Source organism: Neodiprion lecontei, chromosome 2 (genome assembly GCF_021901455.1).
Source record: "Neodiprion lecontei isolate iyNeoLeco1 chromosome 2, iyNeoLeco1.1, whole genome shotgun sequence".
NCBI classification, from domain to species: domain Eukaryota; kingdom Metazoa; phylum Arthropoda; class Insecta; order Hymenoptera; family Diprionidae; genus Neodiprion; species Neodiprion lecontei.
Window position 1 is genome coordinate 3,978,619 of NC_060261.1, and position 19,711 is coordinate 3,998,329.

Consider the following 19,711-nt stretch of genomic DNA (forward strand, 5'->3'; position numbering starts at 1 on the left):
CATCTTCAAGGGGCTGAAATAATCGGCGACGTTGCATTAGCTTATAACTTGAAGCGAACTTTCGCGTGAGTAATAGCTGTGCAGTATGTATAATGCAAACGGTGCCTGTGAAACGGAGAGTTCCAAAGTATAAGACTGCTGCTGCATAGTAAATTCATGAGTCGCGCGATTATGTCGGAGTGAAGAATACATTATACCTGTATGCCCACGTACGTATTACATATATATATATGTATACATATATATGTTTGCGAAAGTTTGCGCCAAGGAATTTATTATAGGTATGTTGAGATTGCAGACAATAAAACGCTGGATAATCCCTGTCATTATGTTATAAATGTATGCATTTCCAGTTTTACATACATAGCTTGGGGCGAAGATCTACGCGAAATCTTCTAATCTTGAGCTGACGCGTTATGTGCATGCTAGTACGTTATATAGCATGTATAACAGTATAAACTGATTAACTATTCATATATTCCGTATCGTGTTGAAAATTGCTGCAACAGCCGTTAAACACGCGCGAATCGATCAAGTAATAGTTATTTTTACGGAATCTTATGTTTTTATGTCGCACGAGAATCCAATTTACAAAAACGCTGCATAATTGTCCGCGATATGACGAAATCAAAAACCGTAAACCGCGATATCCTATGAAATCAACAAAATCCAAGATTTTTTTCCTCTTTGCAAAACGTAGGTTTAAAACGTCAATATTAAATAATCGTATACTTTGTGTAGTTGGCGAGATGATCATCGCTTTTGTGACTACGTTCCTTGTTGTGTTCCTTTTCAACACTCTTATTAAAGACGAAATTTCGTAAGCTAAATTCGCAAATCCTAGCCTTTCAGCGAGGGTAAAATTTGTGACAAGCAATTCTTGCCGTCGGTTTATTTCGCGTGAAAGAGCGCTTGGTAACTCGTTGGGCCTAGAAACGATCATATAGCTAAAATATAAGCTGAAACGAATAAAGGTCGGCCTTATTGATTTTGCGGTAGCGTTCACTTTGCTACATTTGGAGATTTTAAGAATGCTATGCATTATTACCGAATTAAACTCGTTGATCGATATGCGAATGTGCTCAACTTATTTTGCCATTTTTTTTTTCTTTCTCTAATTGTTCAGGTGTGGAGTACAAGGAAGGTGAAGCGCTGCCACATTCGACCGGAAATTGCGTGCAATGCGGCTGCGGAGCCGCTGGTCGGGTCGAATGTTCCCCGCAGGACTGCGTCCCGCTATTGCAGCCTCCTTCAGGAGCTGGGGTCGATCTATCCAGAGGAATGGACGAGATTTTTTAGACAGGATTTTGGCGGTTTGATGATGATGATGAGAGATTTTAAACCGTGAAGAAATCAGCATTCAATATGCGGCAGAATATGAAATCTGTATGGAAAATTGTAAGTAATAAATAGGAAGAGAAAAAACGCCCTTTTTCCATTCCTGTTCGATAATTATGAGGAACTGTATTACAGCAACATTGCAGCCACTGAAACAAATTTGTGGATAAATGATACGAGAATTTGAATTTCACTAATATTGAGTGTGCACAGGTATAATACGCATAATGAAACGTATTTAAAAATCTGATGAAAATAAATGTTAAAACCTAGTCTAATAATATGCGATACACATACTGATACATACGTAAATACCTAAATAGATAATTCGTAGAGTGTAGAAACGTCTAGCCTAGATTTTTTTAACATCAGGAAAAAAAACAAGAAAAAAAAACGACATAAAGATGAAACGAAAAAGAAAAACGAGACAAGTGCAGGATAATATGATCGAATTTTTAGAAAATCCTTTTGACTTTTGACTTTTGAGACCTGTAGCATGTATTATAATATTATACATACGTATGTAATATGATCGATGCGAATGAAAATTTTACCCATATCATGATCCCATATCGTAATTTACCTATCGTGTGCAATACGCATTTACGTATACATATAATATACATGTGTAACAAAAACATGTTATGCGGTATGTCTAGTATTATATTGAATTATGTTTACGAATTAGTGTTTACTTGATCCAAAATAGTTTGAATAGATTTGAATATTTATAACATATCTGCATTTTGTTTCATGGTTAACTTCGTTATTATATTTATAGTTGCTGCGAACGCCGCATGAACTCTGTAATAATAACCATTATCATTTTATGATCGAAATACTCGTTGGAAAGTTAACTTCAGACATTAAATTTAAAGAATAATTATATGTATACAATAATGATAACATTACGAGTATATTATAGTACCAACATAACAAAGTTGTATTAGAAATTTACATTCATTATATAGTGTTAAATATATATATTATATATATTGATATAATAGCATATTATAAATATATACAGACATACTGAGAACCAACTATCAATAATAATAATTAAATTAACAGTAATAACGATGAAAGATAATTAACTATTGGTTGCATGAAGTAGATCAGCCTGGGTATTTTTTTCCATCCAACTTTACCAAATTCTTAATTGCAATTAACTCGATGAATTTTCATACTATAGAAGGAAATAAATTATTCGGCGGAAAATTGTTACAGCTCTGAAATGCCTACCGATATGATAAAACATTACTGATCCGTTTCATGCGAAATATTCATATACTCAATAAATATACGTACACAGAAAAGTATTATAGTATTTGGTGTGTAGAAAAATGGATAGGTGTAATAACATTATAAAATGGAAGTTATAAAGTATATACACTATATTATATAATAATTCATCAATATCAAAATGACTATCGTGGATGAAAGAAATCATACATACACATATGTTACATACACACGTATGAAACATTATCGTAATATGTACATTTACATATTATAATACATGACGTTGAATGTTGTAGAGAACAGGAAACCTAGTAAAATACCAAAGTATTCGATAGGTAGACTCAAATGTGATATATACACACACTACTTGCCACGAGAAAAAAAAAAAAAACGAAAAGGGAAGAAAAAAAAGAATAACTTTTATCTGACAATTTACAAATCTGATCATTAGCGTCTATAACTATATACACCTACGCATAATCGCTTCCTTTCCGTTGCTACACACACATTAGACTCTGAAATAAATTTAATTTGCCGTCGGTGCTGATCCTACGTTTATATATATTTTACTGAACAGTACAAGCTATATAGATGATTATATTAATATTGTATAAATAATTTTAATTCTCATGTGATCATGCATTAACTTATTGATTTTGAATAAGTTATGTTTTCTATATGTATATTATACCGATTTTATGTAAACGCGCGGTCATTAACAGAGAAGATTATAAATATTGCGCAGTAGATTCGAGCAGCTATGTAAACATCGTGGGACCATTTTGGCGGCTGAATAATTATTACAAATTAATGTTATGTAGTACGCAGTATTAACGTAGTCCGATTTTTATTAATCATAACACGTGTTATATATTTTAATTTGTTGTTATAAAATTTAAGTAAGCATCATAAATGATCTCATACGTCTTCCAGTCATTCTAATAGTGTTGTTTCATTCCATCTCGCGTTTGTCCTATATCTTATATGAATTCATGTCCTTTCAAACAAGCTGCAATGTAATAAAACACATTTTTACAGCTTAAATCACCGTCTCATAACGCCTGATCTAGTCTATAATTCATCCTTTGCTTCTTTTTTCTTCTAATATACATTTTCTATTTGTGTATAAAATTATAATCTCTGAAAGCTGAAATTGCATTCCAAACAAAACGACGTGCACGTGGAGAAGAATAAATATCTAACTCCAACCGCTTACATTCAAATATGAAAATGCGAAAGTTTACCGGGCATGAAGATCTTTTGTGGACGGTGCGGCGAGTTCACTTTCTTTTTATCATCGTAATTGCTCCGTGTCACGAGACTACAAAGACTTTCCTAGCGGTATTTGTTCAATTTTTTTCATCATTCGTTTCACTAGAAATAATGGAAATATCAACCACAGAAGTGCGCGAGCGTATTTGCATTAAGTGGATAACACAGCGGGAGTATTTCAAGTAGATTAAAGCTCGCTTGAACCAATTTAAACTGTTACTCACAGATGAGCTAATAGTTTTGTTGTTTTTTTTTCTACTTCGTTTTTCTCTTTCTCTCTTCGCCTCACTCTTGCACGTCCATTTCTCGCACCTCTGAGCTCTGCGCATTGCGTATTAAGATGTAAATTATATCAGCATCAACGTATTTATTTCCTTTAATTTTTTTTTTTTGTAAACGCACGTGTCACACATTATTCGTTTTGCTTAAATTAACGAACAAAAGGATAAAATATGTGTGAAATTAGTATTCTTGGGATATATTTATGCCTGTTAATTACAGTGCAATGCGTTTAAAGAGGCGCGCAAGTTTCAAATATGTAAGCCTGTCTTATTGAGATGGTTGCATTTCACGCACATTACGGACAGCATTCGTGGCTTTCCGTTTTGTAATGTGCAGCTCGAGAGAGTGTTATTATATACTACATCGTTGAATTATACACGTATTTACCTATAATTTGTAAAAACTTTCGTGAAACAACCCTTCAATTCCCACTCCCTATAACCGCGTTATTTATTTCACTTCCAAAGTAATATTGTAAATAATTACACTGGCGTTTACGCGGCCATCGCATAACGACGGGGAAAATTTCAGCTCGATTAAACCTCCCCCTTGAATTAATTATAAAACTTTGTACTCGTAAATAAATGATACGCCATATAGATATAATCCTGTGTTGATACAGCGCAGGAAAAGCTTGTTACGGATTTAAAATATTTTCAAACATCCCGATCGTTATCCGGAGCATCAAATATTTCCATTTCTTTATGCATGAAAACTTTTTACATACACATTCGAAAATACGATTTAACGAAGCATCGGATATAATAATCTGCGTTGATTTGAAAAGAGCATCTTTGTAATTGGGTGTAACGCAAATCGATATAAATTTCGAAGACGAAATAGAATTACGACACGTGTAGTGATTAAATCGATTCGTGCTCAAACGCCTGAACATCTGCAACCCGCGTGGCCAGTTTGTAGCACGCGATAAATCAGCTGTTTCATGATTTGACATACGTCGCTTGTGTTCATCGTTCTAGGTTATATTTCTTATTTTATAAGTTGATTTTCCGTGTTCACTTTCTACTGATACAGTGCACAAGCCAAATCAGCCCGTGAAACGCCTTACAAAGGATAATAATAGGTCAGTCATGTCGAGTAAGGCCGAAAACGAAACGAGTCAGGTTCTAACCTCAAAACCGTTCAAAACTCTGGAGGAGCTTTATGCCGGCTTGAGTAATTTAACGCCCTGGCCCGAGATCCGAGATGTGCGAAAATCGGCGGATTATGTTTACTCGGGAAAAGATATCAACGATGTGACAAAACCGTTAGTCAAGTGGAACCGAAACAAGAAACCGAGGACCCTTGTGTGCCACGACATGAAAGGTGGATATCTCGATGACAGGTATTGACTTTGATTATTCAGAATGAAGCACCATGTCGTCTGCTGTATGACAACTCGGTTCGACTGCTTCTAGGTTCATCTTTGGATCGGACGCCCATGATTCGTACGTTTTTTACCACTGGAGCGGAGTGGACAGCTTTGTATATTTTAGCCACTACTTAGTGACTATACCGCCTTATGGTTGGATCAACGCAGCACATACTCACGGTGTCAAAGTCCTCGGAACTGTTATAACGGAGTGGACAGACGGTGAGAGAATATGGAAAGAAATATTCAGATCAGAAGCAGAAATAAAGAGGTTTGCCGACGCTCTGATAACTCTTGCCAAATTTTACAAATTCGACGGGTGGTTGATCAATGTGGAGAATAAGATTGACGAAGACGATATTGACAAATTAATATTCTTTGTCAAGTACCTTACGAACACTATTCACACTGCACTCGAAGGTTCGGAAGTTATTTGGTATGATAGCGTTACTGTGAAAGGAGAACTCAAGTGGCAGAACGAGCTGAACGATTTAAACAAGTAGGAATCGGGCGTACATTCCACGTCGATTGCTTCTATCCGTTAACTATTTTTCTTTCTTTTCTTTTCTACAATTATTGTACTCGTACTTTCAGATGCTTTTTTGAGGTGTGTGACGGCATATTTTTAAATTATAATTGGACTGATACTGGCCTAGCCAGTAGCCGCAATCAAGCAATTGCGGGAAATCGTGTTAGAGACATTTATGTAGGACTGGATGTCTGGGGTCGAGGCTGTCCTGGCGGAGGTGGATTCCAGTCTGAATATGTAAATGAAATTTAACAATCTATGGAATGAATGTAACTTTTCAAATTACCGATAATCCAAGATAGCTGAACTTCTCTCATAAGATCTTCAATTTTTTCAAATAAATTATCACCTGACATACATTGTTCGAATGCCGCAATTAATTTTTAGTCTATTTTAGATTCAAATTGAATTTAAGATATTCGTCTAACACAGGCTTTCATTCAATATAGGCATTGCGAAAGATAAGAGAACACCATCTGTCTGTGGCTATATTCGCACCAGGATGGACCCACGAATATCTCGGCCCAAAAACATTTATAGACACAGAGAATTTGTTTTGGGCCCAACTTTTCCCCTATCTTTACATCCACGTACCTTTATACGATAATGAGACATTTAGAACATCATTGTGTTTGGGAGTTGGTTTAACGAATTATCGCCTAGGTCAGGTGTGTTATTTGAGTAAAGTTGAAGCGTTAATAATCACATTAACTATTGAATTAGCACTAATAGTATATTCAATTAACGTCTAGTATGCTTAGATATGTTGAACATCTTGAAAATATTTCGTATTTAGAATATTAATTGAACTCAAAATTTGTCTCTCATAATCGAAATCTGGCATGAAGGCAGCGGTTACCATGCGGAACTTATATGTATGAAACGATCAAAGGAAATCAGCAAATACGCAATTTTTTTTTCAGTCTGCAAAATATTCTGAAGATAAACCCTTCTTCAATTTGAGTGTCCAGTCTCCTCAAGTATCAACGCCGTCGCCGCACCTTGAAATATTAAACCAGCCAGAAATAACAGAGCCCAAGGTTGTGACAGAGTCGAATCTGCTGAATAAAAATGAAACCGAGTCTGCGTCAGGGCAGGTTTTAACTACGGAATCAGATTTAAAAAAAGTAGTCGAAGACATTGTGTACGATACGAAGAGAAGCTGTGTAAAAGTACATGGCCAATCCATTGCTTTTACGAGCACAACTCTTAACTCTGAGCTAAATTACTTCAAGTATTGCAGAAGTTGTTCGTTCAATGGCGGAGGGTGTCTGGAAATAATCACGAGTAACCCTCGCCTGTTTCATAGGTAAGACTTAAGCGATTACCTGAAATTAATTTTAGTTGTTTACTAAAAAATAATACGATTTGACATTGATTCACCTCATTTTTCCAGGCTATTTCTTATTCAAGTCACTTCTTCACACGGCATTCAAGTTAGCATCGTCTACAGCATGGAGAATTGCGCACAAGATCAATGCGAGCTGATGCTCGTTGCAGGGGATGATGGGAATTTAAAGTTGATAAGTAAATACCAAACGGAGGAATTGGACTATCCTTGGAAAAAAAAGTACGAAATACTTATTTATCTTTTCTGTTTCTGTACGTGTGTAAAAAGTGATTGATTATATTTAAACTGCAATAATGTGTTTAAATATTTTTTTACAGTTTGTACATCACGAATTTTGAAAGGATTACAGAGATTGGAGTAGCAGCATCAAAGGAAGGACGAATAACACTCGGAGAAATTGTTGTCCAGGACAAACAACCTGGTGAGTTATAAAGTCTTCCTTTTTATCATTTTTACCGAATGACCGCCAACCTCGGGATAATGTATTCTAATGTATTCGAGCTTGAGGACACGAAAAAAGAGAAAAAATAAAACGACATAAAACGAAAAAAAAAAAAAACTCTGCATGCCTATGTAAACCAAGGCACACATAGCAGGTGTATTACATCATGCGATATTTCAGCTCTCGGTTCTCATTTAACTTCAAGTCTCATAATAGATAAAACAAAAGTTAGACACGGTAATAGTAGGCTTGAGAACCACTGCGGTGAAAGGAAGACCATACGCTTGTGTTTATGTGGAGTCAATGAACACGGGACATACAATACCTCATATATTGTGGCCTTCTGACATTTAATTTATTGTAAAAAAGACGTAGAGAAAAACGTAAGAAAAGGAACAGCATTTATTGTCTCTTGCGCTGTCATTCTTTTTTTTCTTATTACTACCCCTGAAATTAATACTTTCTATCGTTAAACAGCCGGGAAATGTCCCTCTTAATAACGTTGAGTAACAGCACTTACATGCCGTTTGTTACATCGATGTATTTAGTAAGAGGATGATACTTGAATGGTTTTAACATTTCTGCCAGCGCAATATTATTCATTCTAAAGAATCAACAGTTTCGAGAACGTGTAGAAATGGACATAGGTAGATCACTGCACGTACTTACGGGTTTGAATTAGCTATTCCAAAGCCATGTACTTAGCAAATTAGATCAACCGGTTAGCTAACAGGAAATTTTTCATGTAGGAAGTGTAGAGAGAAACAATAGGTTCACGTGGTATTGCAGAGTTATTTGTGTTAAGCATATTAATGACATGCAACAATCGAGAATTCTGCTCCGCAGGAATTATCATAATCGAAGCTCGATGCATATCAGGAGCTAATTTCACTTTAGAAATTTCAATACCTGTTATTTATTGCACAATCAATTGATCCAACAATCAACATTTGGTTCTTAGAATTTTTCTTTATAAATGAAATTCAAATATCAATCTTGAAATGAATTCTCTCGCGTTTATACATCCTTACAAATTACCCACGGACTTAAAGTTCTCCTTTGGCATGCATATTTCGCTGAGAAACAATCTCAAACTGACCCATATTACACTTAAGCATAATATGCTGTGTTGTAATTCGAGAGTTCAATAGCTTATTGATATTCAAGTCTCACGTAGTGAAACAGGTCCGGCAATAGCTAACTTGGAGCACCTGCGTGTACCTTGAATATAAACTATTTTGTTGTGTATAGATATATTGAACAGCGTACAGCTTAGTAGAGAGAATTTATCCGTTTCTTGTCGGATTTTCAAGAGTGATACAAATTAAATTTTTCGTTTAAAAATATCACAAGCACGCAATTGATGAAGACTTTAAATCATCGAATGATACTGGATAACTTGGAAGAAAAAGTTACGTTAAAAAGAATGTATCTATATGGTATAAGCAGCAGGAATTTCTCGCTTCCTCAAGTTAGAATCGAATAATTTAGCGGCTCAACCTCTAACGCTATGTCGTCGCCTCTTATGTTTATGCGATGAGATCAGCCTCCTGCGTTTGCTGCGTGGTCAAGGCAATCTACTTCAGTCTTGTCAATAATCTTAATAGCATACCTAACAGTTTGTCTGCTATGCTTAACAGTAAATATTATCTTCCCAGTTTTGAAACTGAATAATTACCAAGCTAGAATAAAATTAGTGCAAGAATTTTGTTGAAGATTTTTTTCACTTGAAACAAATATACTTGCAACCATTTAATTGTCTGCAGGTTCGCACGGTCAATTACGAATTCGCTTCTGTGCACTATTGAATTCTTAGATAAAACTCGTCGGTATACATTCCGATGTTGATTCATTGATACTCGAGAAGTTAAGCGAATGAGAGAATTACAATTATTTTACGTAGTTGCAAAATAATACGTTATTGTAACGGTAATGCTAACTGTATAATACGCAATGTGGGCAACCGTAAAACAGTAAGAGCATGTCGGACACGAGATTATAAAATTTTACACATCTTGTAATAATTACGCTATTGCGAACTGAGATTGCATCTCCATCGCAGAGATTCTGTCACGCATGTATAGGTATTCACATATATATTATAAGTATGAGACGAGAAGTAGGCTCGCACAATCATGGTTTTCCACCGGTCTTTTAACTCTCGTCATCAGAGCATACCCACAGTTATTCCAATGCGACATTTCGATGCCTTGGTTTAGTTTTTTCATTCAATTTCAATCAGTCCTTTTTAATCCAAAACATGGAATCAGGAAGAGTGAATTATGTAAATCGATTCCTTTCCCTGATTTTAATACCTGTTGAAGAAGGACTTGTGGAGATATCGTTGATTTCGAAATTGTTGAAATCACGTAACTGTATTTTTAAACTCTTCCGTTCATCTTCATCTGTGCTTAGGAATTGACAAATTTACAAAACACAGGCTACTATATTGTGATTCATTTTTTGTATACTGGTAGCAATAAATCACCGCGCAAATATTTATGCTAATATCCCTCCAACCAAAAATCGTATGAAATATTCTTGCACATGATATTCATATATTATGTATACCAAATGGAGAGATGCGGAGGTCGTAGAACTCGCATACATCCACCTCTTCTCCTTTTTCTCAACTTTCTCGTGATCTCATCATCGGTAAATAAATGAAGTGCCCACCTGCGTAGTAAAATATATCAAGAAATTGTCAGTCAGCAACGTGTTATTTAACATATTCGCGCTTTCCTGCTTGTCTATCAGCTCGCTGTCATTATGTTCAACTAGACACGGTCCAGAGCTTTCTAGACGGTTGTAGCGCACATTCACACACAGAGATTATCTCATTATACGTCTGGATTATTCACGCGATTTAGCGATTATTAGGATATTTTTATACAGCTGATGATCGTAATTTATAGGTGATCGTCATTACAGTTCACAAAAAATTTCGTTACGGTATTTGTTAATTTTGTTTAATTCCAATTATTATGGTCCACTGACCCTTCTAAAATGCTTCATGCTGTTGTCTTGCAACGACAAACCGAAACATTGTAAATTTAACGCAATTCTCCTCTACTTTCTATAACGAATTTTTAAAAACAGGTAATTCTTGTAAAAGAATACCTGGATGAGATAATTTGATGTTACGCAATGGAGAGAATGACGAAAGATTAAAAAATAGAATAAAATGAGCCTAATGTACGAATTCTAGTTGAAATAATGTCGTCTGAAATTCCAGTTCACTCGTATATGAAAGTGACCCAAGCAGGTATCACGTTGAGAAAATAAAAATACAGCATGTAAAAAATTGAATAACAAAAATACAGGACGCAAATAATTGTATACATGCAAAATTACACGCCTTTTCAACTCACGCCAGGTCTGTAATCTACATCGGCTCTTATATTGATAAATGAAAGTAAGAGCAATTGTACATTAAACATCCAATTCACCTAATTGTTGTTCCATCAGAATTTAAAATCAAATCGATTCCATCCGCTTTCTCGTACCATTATCTTACCGAGTAATCAAATTCGTGATTCATTGGTACGATTAGATTTAGTAAATTTTACTTACTCAACTATATTGAACATTTTATTCTATTTTACTTTCTACAATAAGAATGTTTGCAATTTTTTATCCAGCATTATGATTAAAATAGACAATAAATAATAAATCGTGTCTTATTTTTTATGTTCGACGTAATGGGTGTGAGAAAAAAATCGTTGAGATAAGACAAAATGTTTGAGTTAGCTACAGATGGACAGTTTAGCTTAAAACGGTCCTCCTTACATTTCTCTTCTGGATGCTTCTGTAGAAAGGTAGAGAGAAACTACAGACTCGTAAGCATGAACTGTACCTGTTGCTGTATCTTGAAGTATAGTTTATTAAGCCCATGCCTCTCTGGTACCTGTGCCTTGCCAGTCACTGACCAGGCTTACCACGAGCTACTTAACTTACTCCTCACAATCAGACAAAGTTTCTCTCTTATCCAAGACAACTCTGACGCTCTGTTAAACATTTGAATTGTTTGTTACAAAATCTATTTTATCATTCGCAAATTTTATTCTTAACAATTTAATAGTGATGTGACTGTTGTTTTTTATTTAAAATGACAATGTTGGTGAGTTTTTTTCTTGCGCAGTGTTATATTTGAAAAGATTTGAAATCAGGGTAATCGATCGGATCAATTCAACAATAAAAACGAAAGAGCTATAACATATATTGCCAAACTTATTTCAAAATAGAATCCGTTTATTGTGTTCAACAGTGAACAGTGCAATCGGTCATTCTAAATGAGAAATTAAGGGGCGAGGGGGAGGGGGGGAGGAAATAAATTATATCTTTTTTCAACTTTGATTTCGTAAATTCCTCATTACAAATTTTATTCATCTTCAGGCTACCGTGATAACCAGGACTTGGGAACTTTAATATCTGACGTCAACTATTAGGAAGTTAAAGAGAAAAGTGACAGTGACCTATTGAAGTTTTTGTTGATTGTCTTACAATAGACTCAACAGTACAGTGTGATATCAAACGCTTCAACTTGAATGCCCGGCTGTCGTTTAGTCAGAACTAAATTAGGTCAGCAGATTTTGTTTGACCGATAAACTATCTCTCGTAAACAATTATACAAATAATTTTAATTGACTGTTATTACATAGAAAAGTTTTGTAAAAACAATTCACATTAAAAAGAGTAAAAAAATCTGAGAGAATCGAGTTATAACACATGTTTTTCGATTATACAATGAAAACATAATTTAAAATCTTGTATTTTTATATAATTGAATATTTGTAAGTAAGTAAAGTAAAATAAAATAATCATGACGGAGAATCATAGTACAATGGAAGCAGACTTAACAGTGAGGAGTCAAAATTCAAACGACTCAAAAATATCCGGTGATTCAAAGGATTCAAAAACGAGCAGCACAATGCAGTCCAAACATTCCAAAGAAGTTCTAATTTCGAAAAAACAAGAAGAAACCGAAACTAAGGATGACTCGAATTTACTGATGCTTATGTCCTGCGGTCAGCTGCTGCTTGGTAAGTTATCAAAATTTATGTACAGCTTAGCAATTGAGAAGATGTATAAATCAAAATGAAATTATCATCATATTCAAGTTAGTAACGATTCATGCCGAGGAAAAACCGTTATTTCACCATTTTGAAATTATTTTAAATTCAGTAAACTGTCATAAAACAAAAGACACTCATATTTTGAATTCTTATAGTTGCTTAAAAATCATTGTAAAATTAAGAAAATAATGATTTTTTCCCCAATGTTTTGCTACGACAACGTTAATAACTTCAACCTCGTAAATTATCCACACCTATGATCGACAATTTGAGGCCTGTGAATTACAAAACTTGTCAGGTGTTATTCTTGTGGTGTTTGGCGTATTGGTCCTGGTACACGGAGCTTCATTGGGAAATTCAGGAGCGGGACTATGGGCAGGAGCTGGAGCTCTGGTCGCAGGTGCCTTAGGGGTTGTTGCCACTTTGACGACTTCAGCTGATAAAGAGAGCCTTCAATACTCGGGGTTCTCCTCTGCCCATTTGGCATCTAGTTTAATAGCTCTGGCTCTTTCGAACATGGCTGCAATCACGGCGCTCACTTCCGTCGTAAGGGATTCACAGAGGTCTAATCCTGAGATAAATCTTTTAGAAACGACGGTAAGCAATTAGCGAGTTGTTGGCATAGTTTTTATGTGTATAATTTAGGCCAGGTGATAAATCTTGGGTCAACTGTTGAAGAAATTAAACGCGCGTGTAAACACATTGCCATGTCAAAAATAACAAGTCTGGTACTTTTGAAACACACGCAACATACATGCAACGTATATTTCCTGGGAATTTAAACTCTACTCATTTGTGGTAATAATGAATAATTTATTACACTAAATTCTAGATTATAAACTGTGGTATTAATTAAGAACGAAAGTGCCTTGACTCTAATTAGCCTGAATATCTGGTGGAGCCTGATTCATATACCTATGCGATATTCAGGAGATGGTTTACCCTGATTTTAAATTAGATTTAGGTGTTGCATTGAATCAGAGTGTGAAACCTATTCACACACGGCTCATTTTTAGGTGAAAAAACTATAATTCATCCTGCGTAGTATGCGTTCTTTCATTGTGGATTAACTATTGATCTTCCAGTCAAGTTTGTTCAGCATGTAACGGGTTTCTAGAGATACCAATCTCAAATGTGGTAATGGAGCGGGTTAATATTTGCTCTGTGCTTCTTGGAAATATTAAAATCAATATTGAGGGGCCTATTGCTAAAGTTAACACCATAAAAACCAGATGTGAACGGTTTGAGTTCTAAAAACTTTTTTCAACACACGTGTAAACGATAAAGAGAAAGTTGAGCACCAGGAGGAGAAGCAGTAACTTTTAATTCACTGCCAAATGCCAAGGTCCGCATATTTACCATTGAAAACATGCCTATTACGATTATGTTAAAAATCCGCGGAATCAAATTAGAATTATGATAGTCGTAAATAGTCGTGATTCACAGATGAAGCATCTACGTTTTCTACTCTGTATTTTAATTCGAATCAAAAACGTGTGTGTACACACCTACGGCAGTAAGCAAAGTATAATAAAAAGCACGGAACGTTTATCACTTGAATTGCCAATTTTACAACTCAACCGCATAATGATTCGTAATCGTGATACGAGTTTTTGTCATTATGAGATCTGTTTTTTCAGAATGACGATGACTCTGTAATGGGTGTTGACCACAGATGGGCAGGATTGATGGCTAGCATTGGTCTTCTGATAGCGAGTCTCATTGAATTACTCATTTCTGGGTACAGCTGCGTTAAGCTTGCGCCCCGCCTGTGCGGCTGCTTGAAAGGATCTTCTCCGCCTGTCTCAGGTCAGGGTCAATTGAAAACGCACAACATGGTACACCAGTGGGTTTCATCGCATCCCAAATCCCAGCAGATATATCTGGTACAGCCCATTATGTCTGTACAACCCGTGTTACCAGTGAGTATAGCTGTGCGGTTCTTTCTCTAACAAATATCAATATGTACGTTCAATACGGGTTTAGCTTATACAATCTTCAAAAGAAATTATCGTTGTAAGCGTTTAGAAAAGAATTTGTTTTCGTATGGGGGAAGGTAGGTCAGTGACACACTAGAAAGTTCGCTCATCCCATGAATCCTGAGATTGAGAATGATGCTTGGGAGAAACTTGTAATATCTTTGCCTGCAGCTAATCCATTTAGAAATCTCTCACGGTGTAATATTTCTACAGAGGGAAATTTCTTCTCTTTTCGTGTTTTCTATGCCAGAATGCACTCAGTTAATTATATAAATAACGAAAGTGTTTCCAAGTAATTTGACATTTGAGAAGAGCCCTTCACTTTTATTCAATTGCATACCTACTCGTTATAACTTTTACTTATTCAATTTAAAAAGTTTATTTGATTTTCTATTTTAGACTCCGTACGGCATGGCGACGATACCTAAAAAATATCAAACACTTATACCAGCAACAGGGACATTTCCTCCACATTCCATGTATCATTCCATGCCTGCACCTTGTTGTAAAATGGCAAGAGGTCCGATTTATCCACCAAATCCTCATTACCATCCACAAATGGTAAGCATATTTCCATGTGCTTGAAATATATATTTATCAAGTATTCTATCATGCATTTGGAGAGTAATTTTAGGAAAACCATTGACAAACATTTTTCTGTAGGTACGCATCAAGCGAAAGAGATACGCAATGCCAGAAAATGAATCGAACAGTTTACCGAACCATCGTACAAAGCCAGTATCTCCCATGTCACAGCAAGAAGTTGGAAAAGCTGAAGCTTTTATGCCAAGTACAGATCAGGTTGATTTGTCTCAGACATATACTGGCTTGGACAAAAAAATGTCTGAAGAATTTATTTCAATCGCCATGGATCCAGATAAAAAATCTAAAGCTTCGAGCAGCAATACAAGCGAAATTAGCTCAGCTGCCAGAAATTCTCCTGCAACATTGCCAGAATCGAAGTTTTGAATATAATATACTACGATAAATGTTCGTCTATACCGTTTACTCGTGACGCTGTATGTATGGGTATTCAGCTTAGAGGCTATATTTGAATATTTCTAACGTGCATCATGCCTATTTGAAAGTATTTTTTTTCGTGTAAAGCTCATTGATTCAAATGCCGTAATGGACAGTAGACAATTTTTGGGTATGATACAGAGATGCAATCATTATGCCTAATTAGTTCTAAATCATTTCCCACTGCCAAAACTTGAAAAAAATAGAACGAAATGAAACAAATGTAATCTATTCTTTGTTACTTGTAATAACTATTAAGAGTCTATTGTTTGTTATTACTTATGCATATGTGTATGTATAATTCTACTTGTAACGGTACTCGACTTATGTACTTTAGTATCGGTAATATGCTCAACGAATTGGATATAAAAATATTTTTAAGACTTTTGTAGCCATATAAAGTGCAATTTGAAATGAATTACCAAGGCAACCTCTTATTTATATATATTTATATATTTTTTTATATATATATAAAATGACAAGTGGTTCCAATCAAGTTTACTGACTATAGACAAGAGGAGATTCCCATATAACGTTTGATTTAGGAGTTATGGATCTGCCTGAAATAATTGACCCATGTATTTGGGTACTTAACCAATCTGGACCTTGATTGAAAAATTTTATTTTCTTCATTAAGGTGGTGCTATACATATATACATGCTGGTTTGCCGCTTTCGCAAATAAATCGAAAATGAAAATAATCAAATTGATTTTCGTTTATGTATTTGATCGGAAAGCACAGAATCGCCTCTTGATTCAGTAGGTTCAATGAGATACGAGCAGTTCGAAATATTAAAGTATTATGCGGACTGTATACGTATCGATTCAAACAAGGGAGCGTATTTCATTCCAAATTTAAGTTTTTGTTTTAATAAATTACTTGTAAAATAAGAAAGTACACTAATTACGTCTGTAAATATATTAAAATCGTTAAATCGTCGTGTTCTGTATTCAAATCCAGCTCCATTCGTCTATGATACTTTATCAAGTAATGGTAATAAATAGGTTTCAATATTTCAGGACTAAATTAGTCACACCAGTCACTGACCGAAGTCTGACTTGGTAATGGCTTTACACATCTATGATGTTCGATGTAAAGGGCGTTTACGACCTCGAGATTTTTACTATACTCTTCCTGAAGACTTTCGAGCTCCTGCTCTAGGAAGTTTTTCTCCTTGCAGAGCATCCGGGGTACGTGGCTCTCCTGCTCCTTTCTTTCAGCAGCTAGGACGCGAAACTTTCCAAGGAACATTTTCAAGTTTAGGTTTTCTTCTTGCAGGCGTGCCAACTCTTTCTTAAGCCATTGTCCCCGCATAAATACTTGATGAAGTAGCTTGTCCAATATGTTTGGATCCGCGTGAACTCCCTTACGTCTCTGGTCCTGTTTAATTAATTAACAAATGAAAAGAAAGAGAAAAAAAAACGGGAAATGATCAATGAACGAGGCTTAATCATGTACAGAGGCGTTTTTACATTATTGCTAATCTAAATCTAATTTACCAATTCGATATTTTTGAAATTTCGAATTGAAACTAATAAATTACTGTTTCTAGTTTGCTAATATCTGCTTACAACTTTGATGAGTCTCGTCACTTTCGACTTGTTCTTCCCGTGTTTTGCCCAGTCGAATTTCGGAGATATTTCCAAAAGGCGTTGCCTGATTTTCATCGTTCTGTGAACCATCGCATCTGTTAACGAGTGAAATTTTTGCTTTATATCATTCTGGGTGTGCATCATTACGTCAGCCTCGTCTTGAACCTGTTTTGAACGAAAATGATATTAGTCGATTTCGACAAGATTCCGTTACAGCTCCTCCGCAATTCAATTTTATCGCGATGATTCACAAGAGGAATCGATTGCGCGGATTTAGCGTAACGAACCTAGCGGTTCCACTTTCGTTTCCAATATCCGTTACAATTTTAATACAAAAGAATACCTGAGATCACTGATTGCAGCTACTGTTCGATAATGAGATCGCAATTTCGTTATGATGAAATAATGTTCAGTAACGTGAAATGCGATTTCCTCGTTTACCGCACAATCAAACCGATTAATTCGTAACGAATAATCTCGCTCGGCCTAAACTGCAATTCCACCGTAATTCCAACCGCTGCTGACTCTCGAATCGAACAGTGATTGAATTTTCAAACCAAACCGTCCGGCTAATCCAGTATCAATGGGAAAATGACCGTAGAGTTCGGCAACAAGCGTTTACAGTGAAAGAATGTAAATGAATGGAGTTTGAATACCCTTCGATCAACCGTCTCGTCGACGATGTGACGAAAGAAGTTGAGATCTCTGTCCAAAATATCTCGAAAAAGCATCCCGCGATCAGATACGTAGGGTGCAAGAGCATATACGAATTCCGCAGCAGTTGTTATCTCGCCGTTGCGTACATCCTCGCAAATCTTTGCTATTCCTCGCATGTCAGTCTGCCATGTAGAGAGTTATGTTACATGTATATGCATTATACCCTGTGTAATTATTCAGAGAGCTGCTGTTGCGCAATCGTGGCTAACGTTTCGGTGCAGAAAGGACGACAGAAAATTAAACAATGTGCAACTCACACCAGGCTGCAATTGCGCGATGATATCTTTTCTAGGGCACACTGATTTCTGAAACGAATAATCAACATACTGTTTTATATCATATATGTTACGATTAGTCACTCATCGATTTGATGTACACCTGATTTCAAGATTACAAAGATTTCAAAAGATTATAAAGATTTTTAAAAAATTTCTAACTATTTCAGATGATTTCATAGCATTTCAAAATACTACAAGAGAGTTCATCGGATTTCAGAGGAATTCAAAAGATTTTGAAAGAATTCAGGGATTTAAACAGATTTCACGGATTTCAAAAGATTGCAAGAGAATTCACAAGATTTCCGGAAAAGTGTACGTCAGATTTCACGAGTGATGAACCCCTCGGGGTATCCTATGAGATGTAATGATAATCGTTTTCGAAAATTTTTAAAGCAATTCGCCTCGATTTCTCATGTATCTCGATGTTATAGGGGAAAAGATCATGGGGGAGTCAATTGTAAGGTTCCGGAAACATGAAGAACTTGGATAAGAAAAGTTCGTACTCCAGGCTTAGGAACCGCCGATGAAAGATCTTGCGAACAAAGAGTCGGTTTCAGTTCGTCGGGTAAAGGCTCGCCAGACTGTACGACGTATCTTAAATAACGACCGTATTCATTTCTAGCACGTCGATCGGCATCCGTCTGAACCTCCTTGCCTACCTGCTGCAGCCATCCCGCTACCGTTTTCCGATCTGGATCGAACAGTTAACGCATTAGCTTATAGACTATAATTGCGTTCGAAGATCCTGTAATGTTATGAGGTTCGAACCTTCTTTTGGGTAATTTTTTATATCCTCGGTAATGTCGCGTACGATTTTGCGAAATGCCTCATCGAGATGGTCCCCCATATTTATGAATTTGTAGAAAACTGTGCGGCGAAATAAATATTGTGCCAATGAATATTGCAAAGGTTAATCGGGGCTCCAGCCCGTCATAACAAAAAAATAAAACGCATCTATTGGAAATTATGACATCTGACTGTGTTGATTTTAACACGGGATTTTAATCTCGACCGAAAACATGAGAAGAATACGATGCTAACAGGTGGAACATTATTTGAATGCTTTATTCCTTCTGCTTAAATCGATGTATTATGTTTGATAAATATTGTATCAGAGTAAACGTAATAATAATAAATATTATGTTTTGCGAATGTTTTTTTATTTTTTGACCGCAGCAATGGGATGAAATGATATGCCTACGTATGTTATTGAACGTAGTG

The 19,711-nt window shown here is 35.7% G+C and overlaps 2 protein-coding genes across 9 annotated transcripts in view; both read left to right on the forward strand.

Annotated features, from left to right (window-relative positions):
- LOC107218098 overlaps positions 1–3,056 on the forward strand; it is a 39,946-nt gene extending 36,890 nt beyond the window's left edge. For 4 of the 5 annotated variants that reach the window (XM_046730716.1, XM_046730715.1, XM_046730718.1 and 1 more), the window contains exon 4: positions 1,127–3,056. In XM_046730716.1, the coding sequence (XP_046586672.1) occupies positions 1,127–1,299 (173 nt within the window). In that variant the 3' untranslated portion in view covers positions 1,300–3,056. The remainder of the gene's footprint in view (positions 1–1,126) is intronic. The other variant, XR_006902710.1, reaches the window with a different exon arrangement.
- Positions 3,057–5,064: 2,008 nt separating this feature from the next.
- LOC107218125 (cytosolic endo-beta-N-acetylglucosaminidase) lies at positions 5,065–16,320 on the forward strand. Of its 4 annotated transcripts, XR_006902708.1 has the most exons (9): positions 5,065–5,479; positions 5,553–6,005; positions 6,101–6,272; positions 6,485–6,703; positions 6,959–7,344; positions 7,432–7,605; positions 7,704–7,807; positions 11,534–11,646; positions 12,224–12,285. XR_006902708.1 is itself a non-coding variant. In XM_015655893.2 (8 exons), exons 1-8 carry the CDS (start codon positions 5,226–5,228, stop codon positions 12,274–12,276), a joined length of 1,815 nt encoding a protein of 604 aa, XP_015511379.1. In that variant the 5' UTR covers positions 5,065–5,225; the 3' UTR covers positions 12,277–12,285. The 4 variants fall into 4 exon arrangements, 3 of the variants coding, with proteins under 3 accessions (XP_015511379.1, XP_046586668.1, XP_046586669.1); XM_015655893.2 differs by lacking the exon at positions 11,534–11,646; XM_046730712.1 differs by lacking the exons at positions 6,485–6,703; positions 11,534–11,646.
- The last annotated feature ends 3,391 nt before the right edge of the window (positions 16,321–19,711 follow it).

What these genes read in the sequence shown, in the direction of transcription:
- LOC107218125 (XM_015655893.2), top strand. Translation starts at nt 5,226, where the DNA reads ATGTCGAGTAAGGCCGAAAACGAAACGAGTCAGGTTCTAACCTCAAAA. An exon ending in GTGGATTCCAGTCTGAATAT is followed by an intron (nt 6,273 to 6,484) that starts GTAAATGAAATT and finishes CATTCAATATAG; the next exon opens with GCATTGCGAAAGATAAGAGA. An exon ending in CGAATTATCGCCTAGGTCAG is followed by an intron (nt 6,704 to 6,958) that starts GTGTGTTATTTG and finishes TTTTTTTTTCAG; the next exon opens with TCTGCAAAATATTCTGAAGA.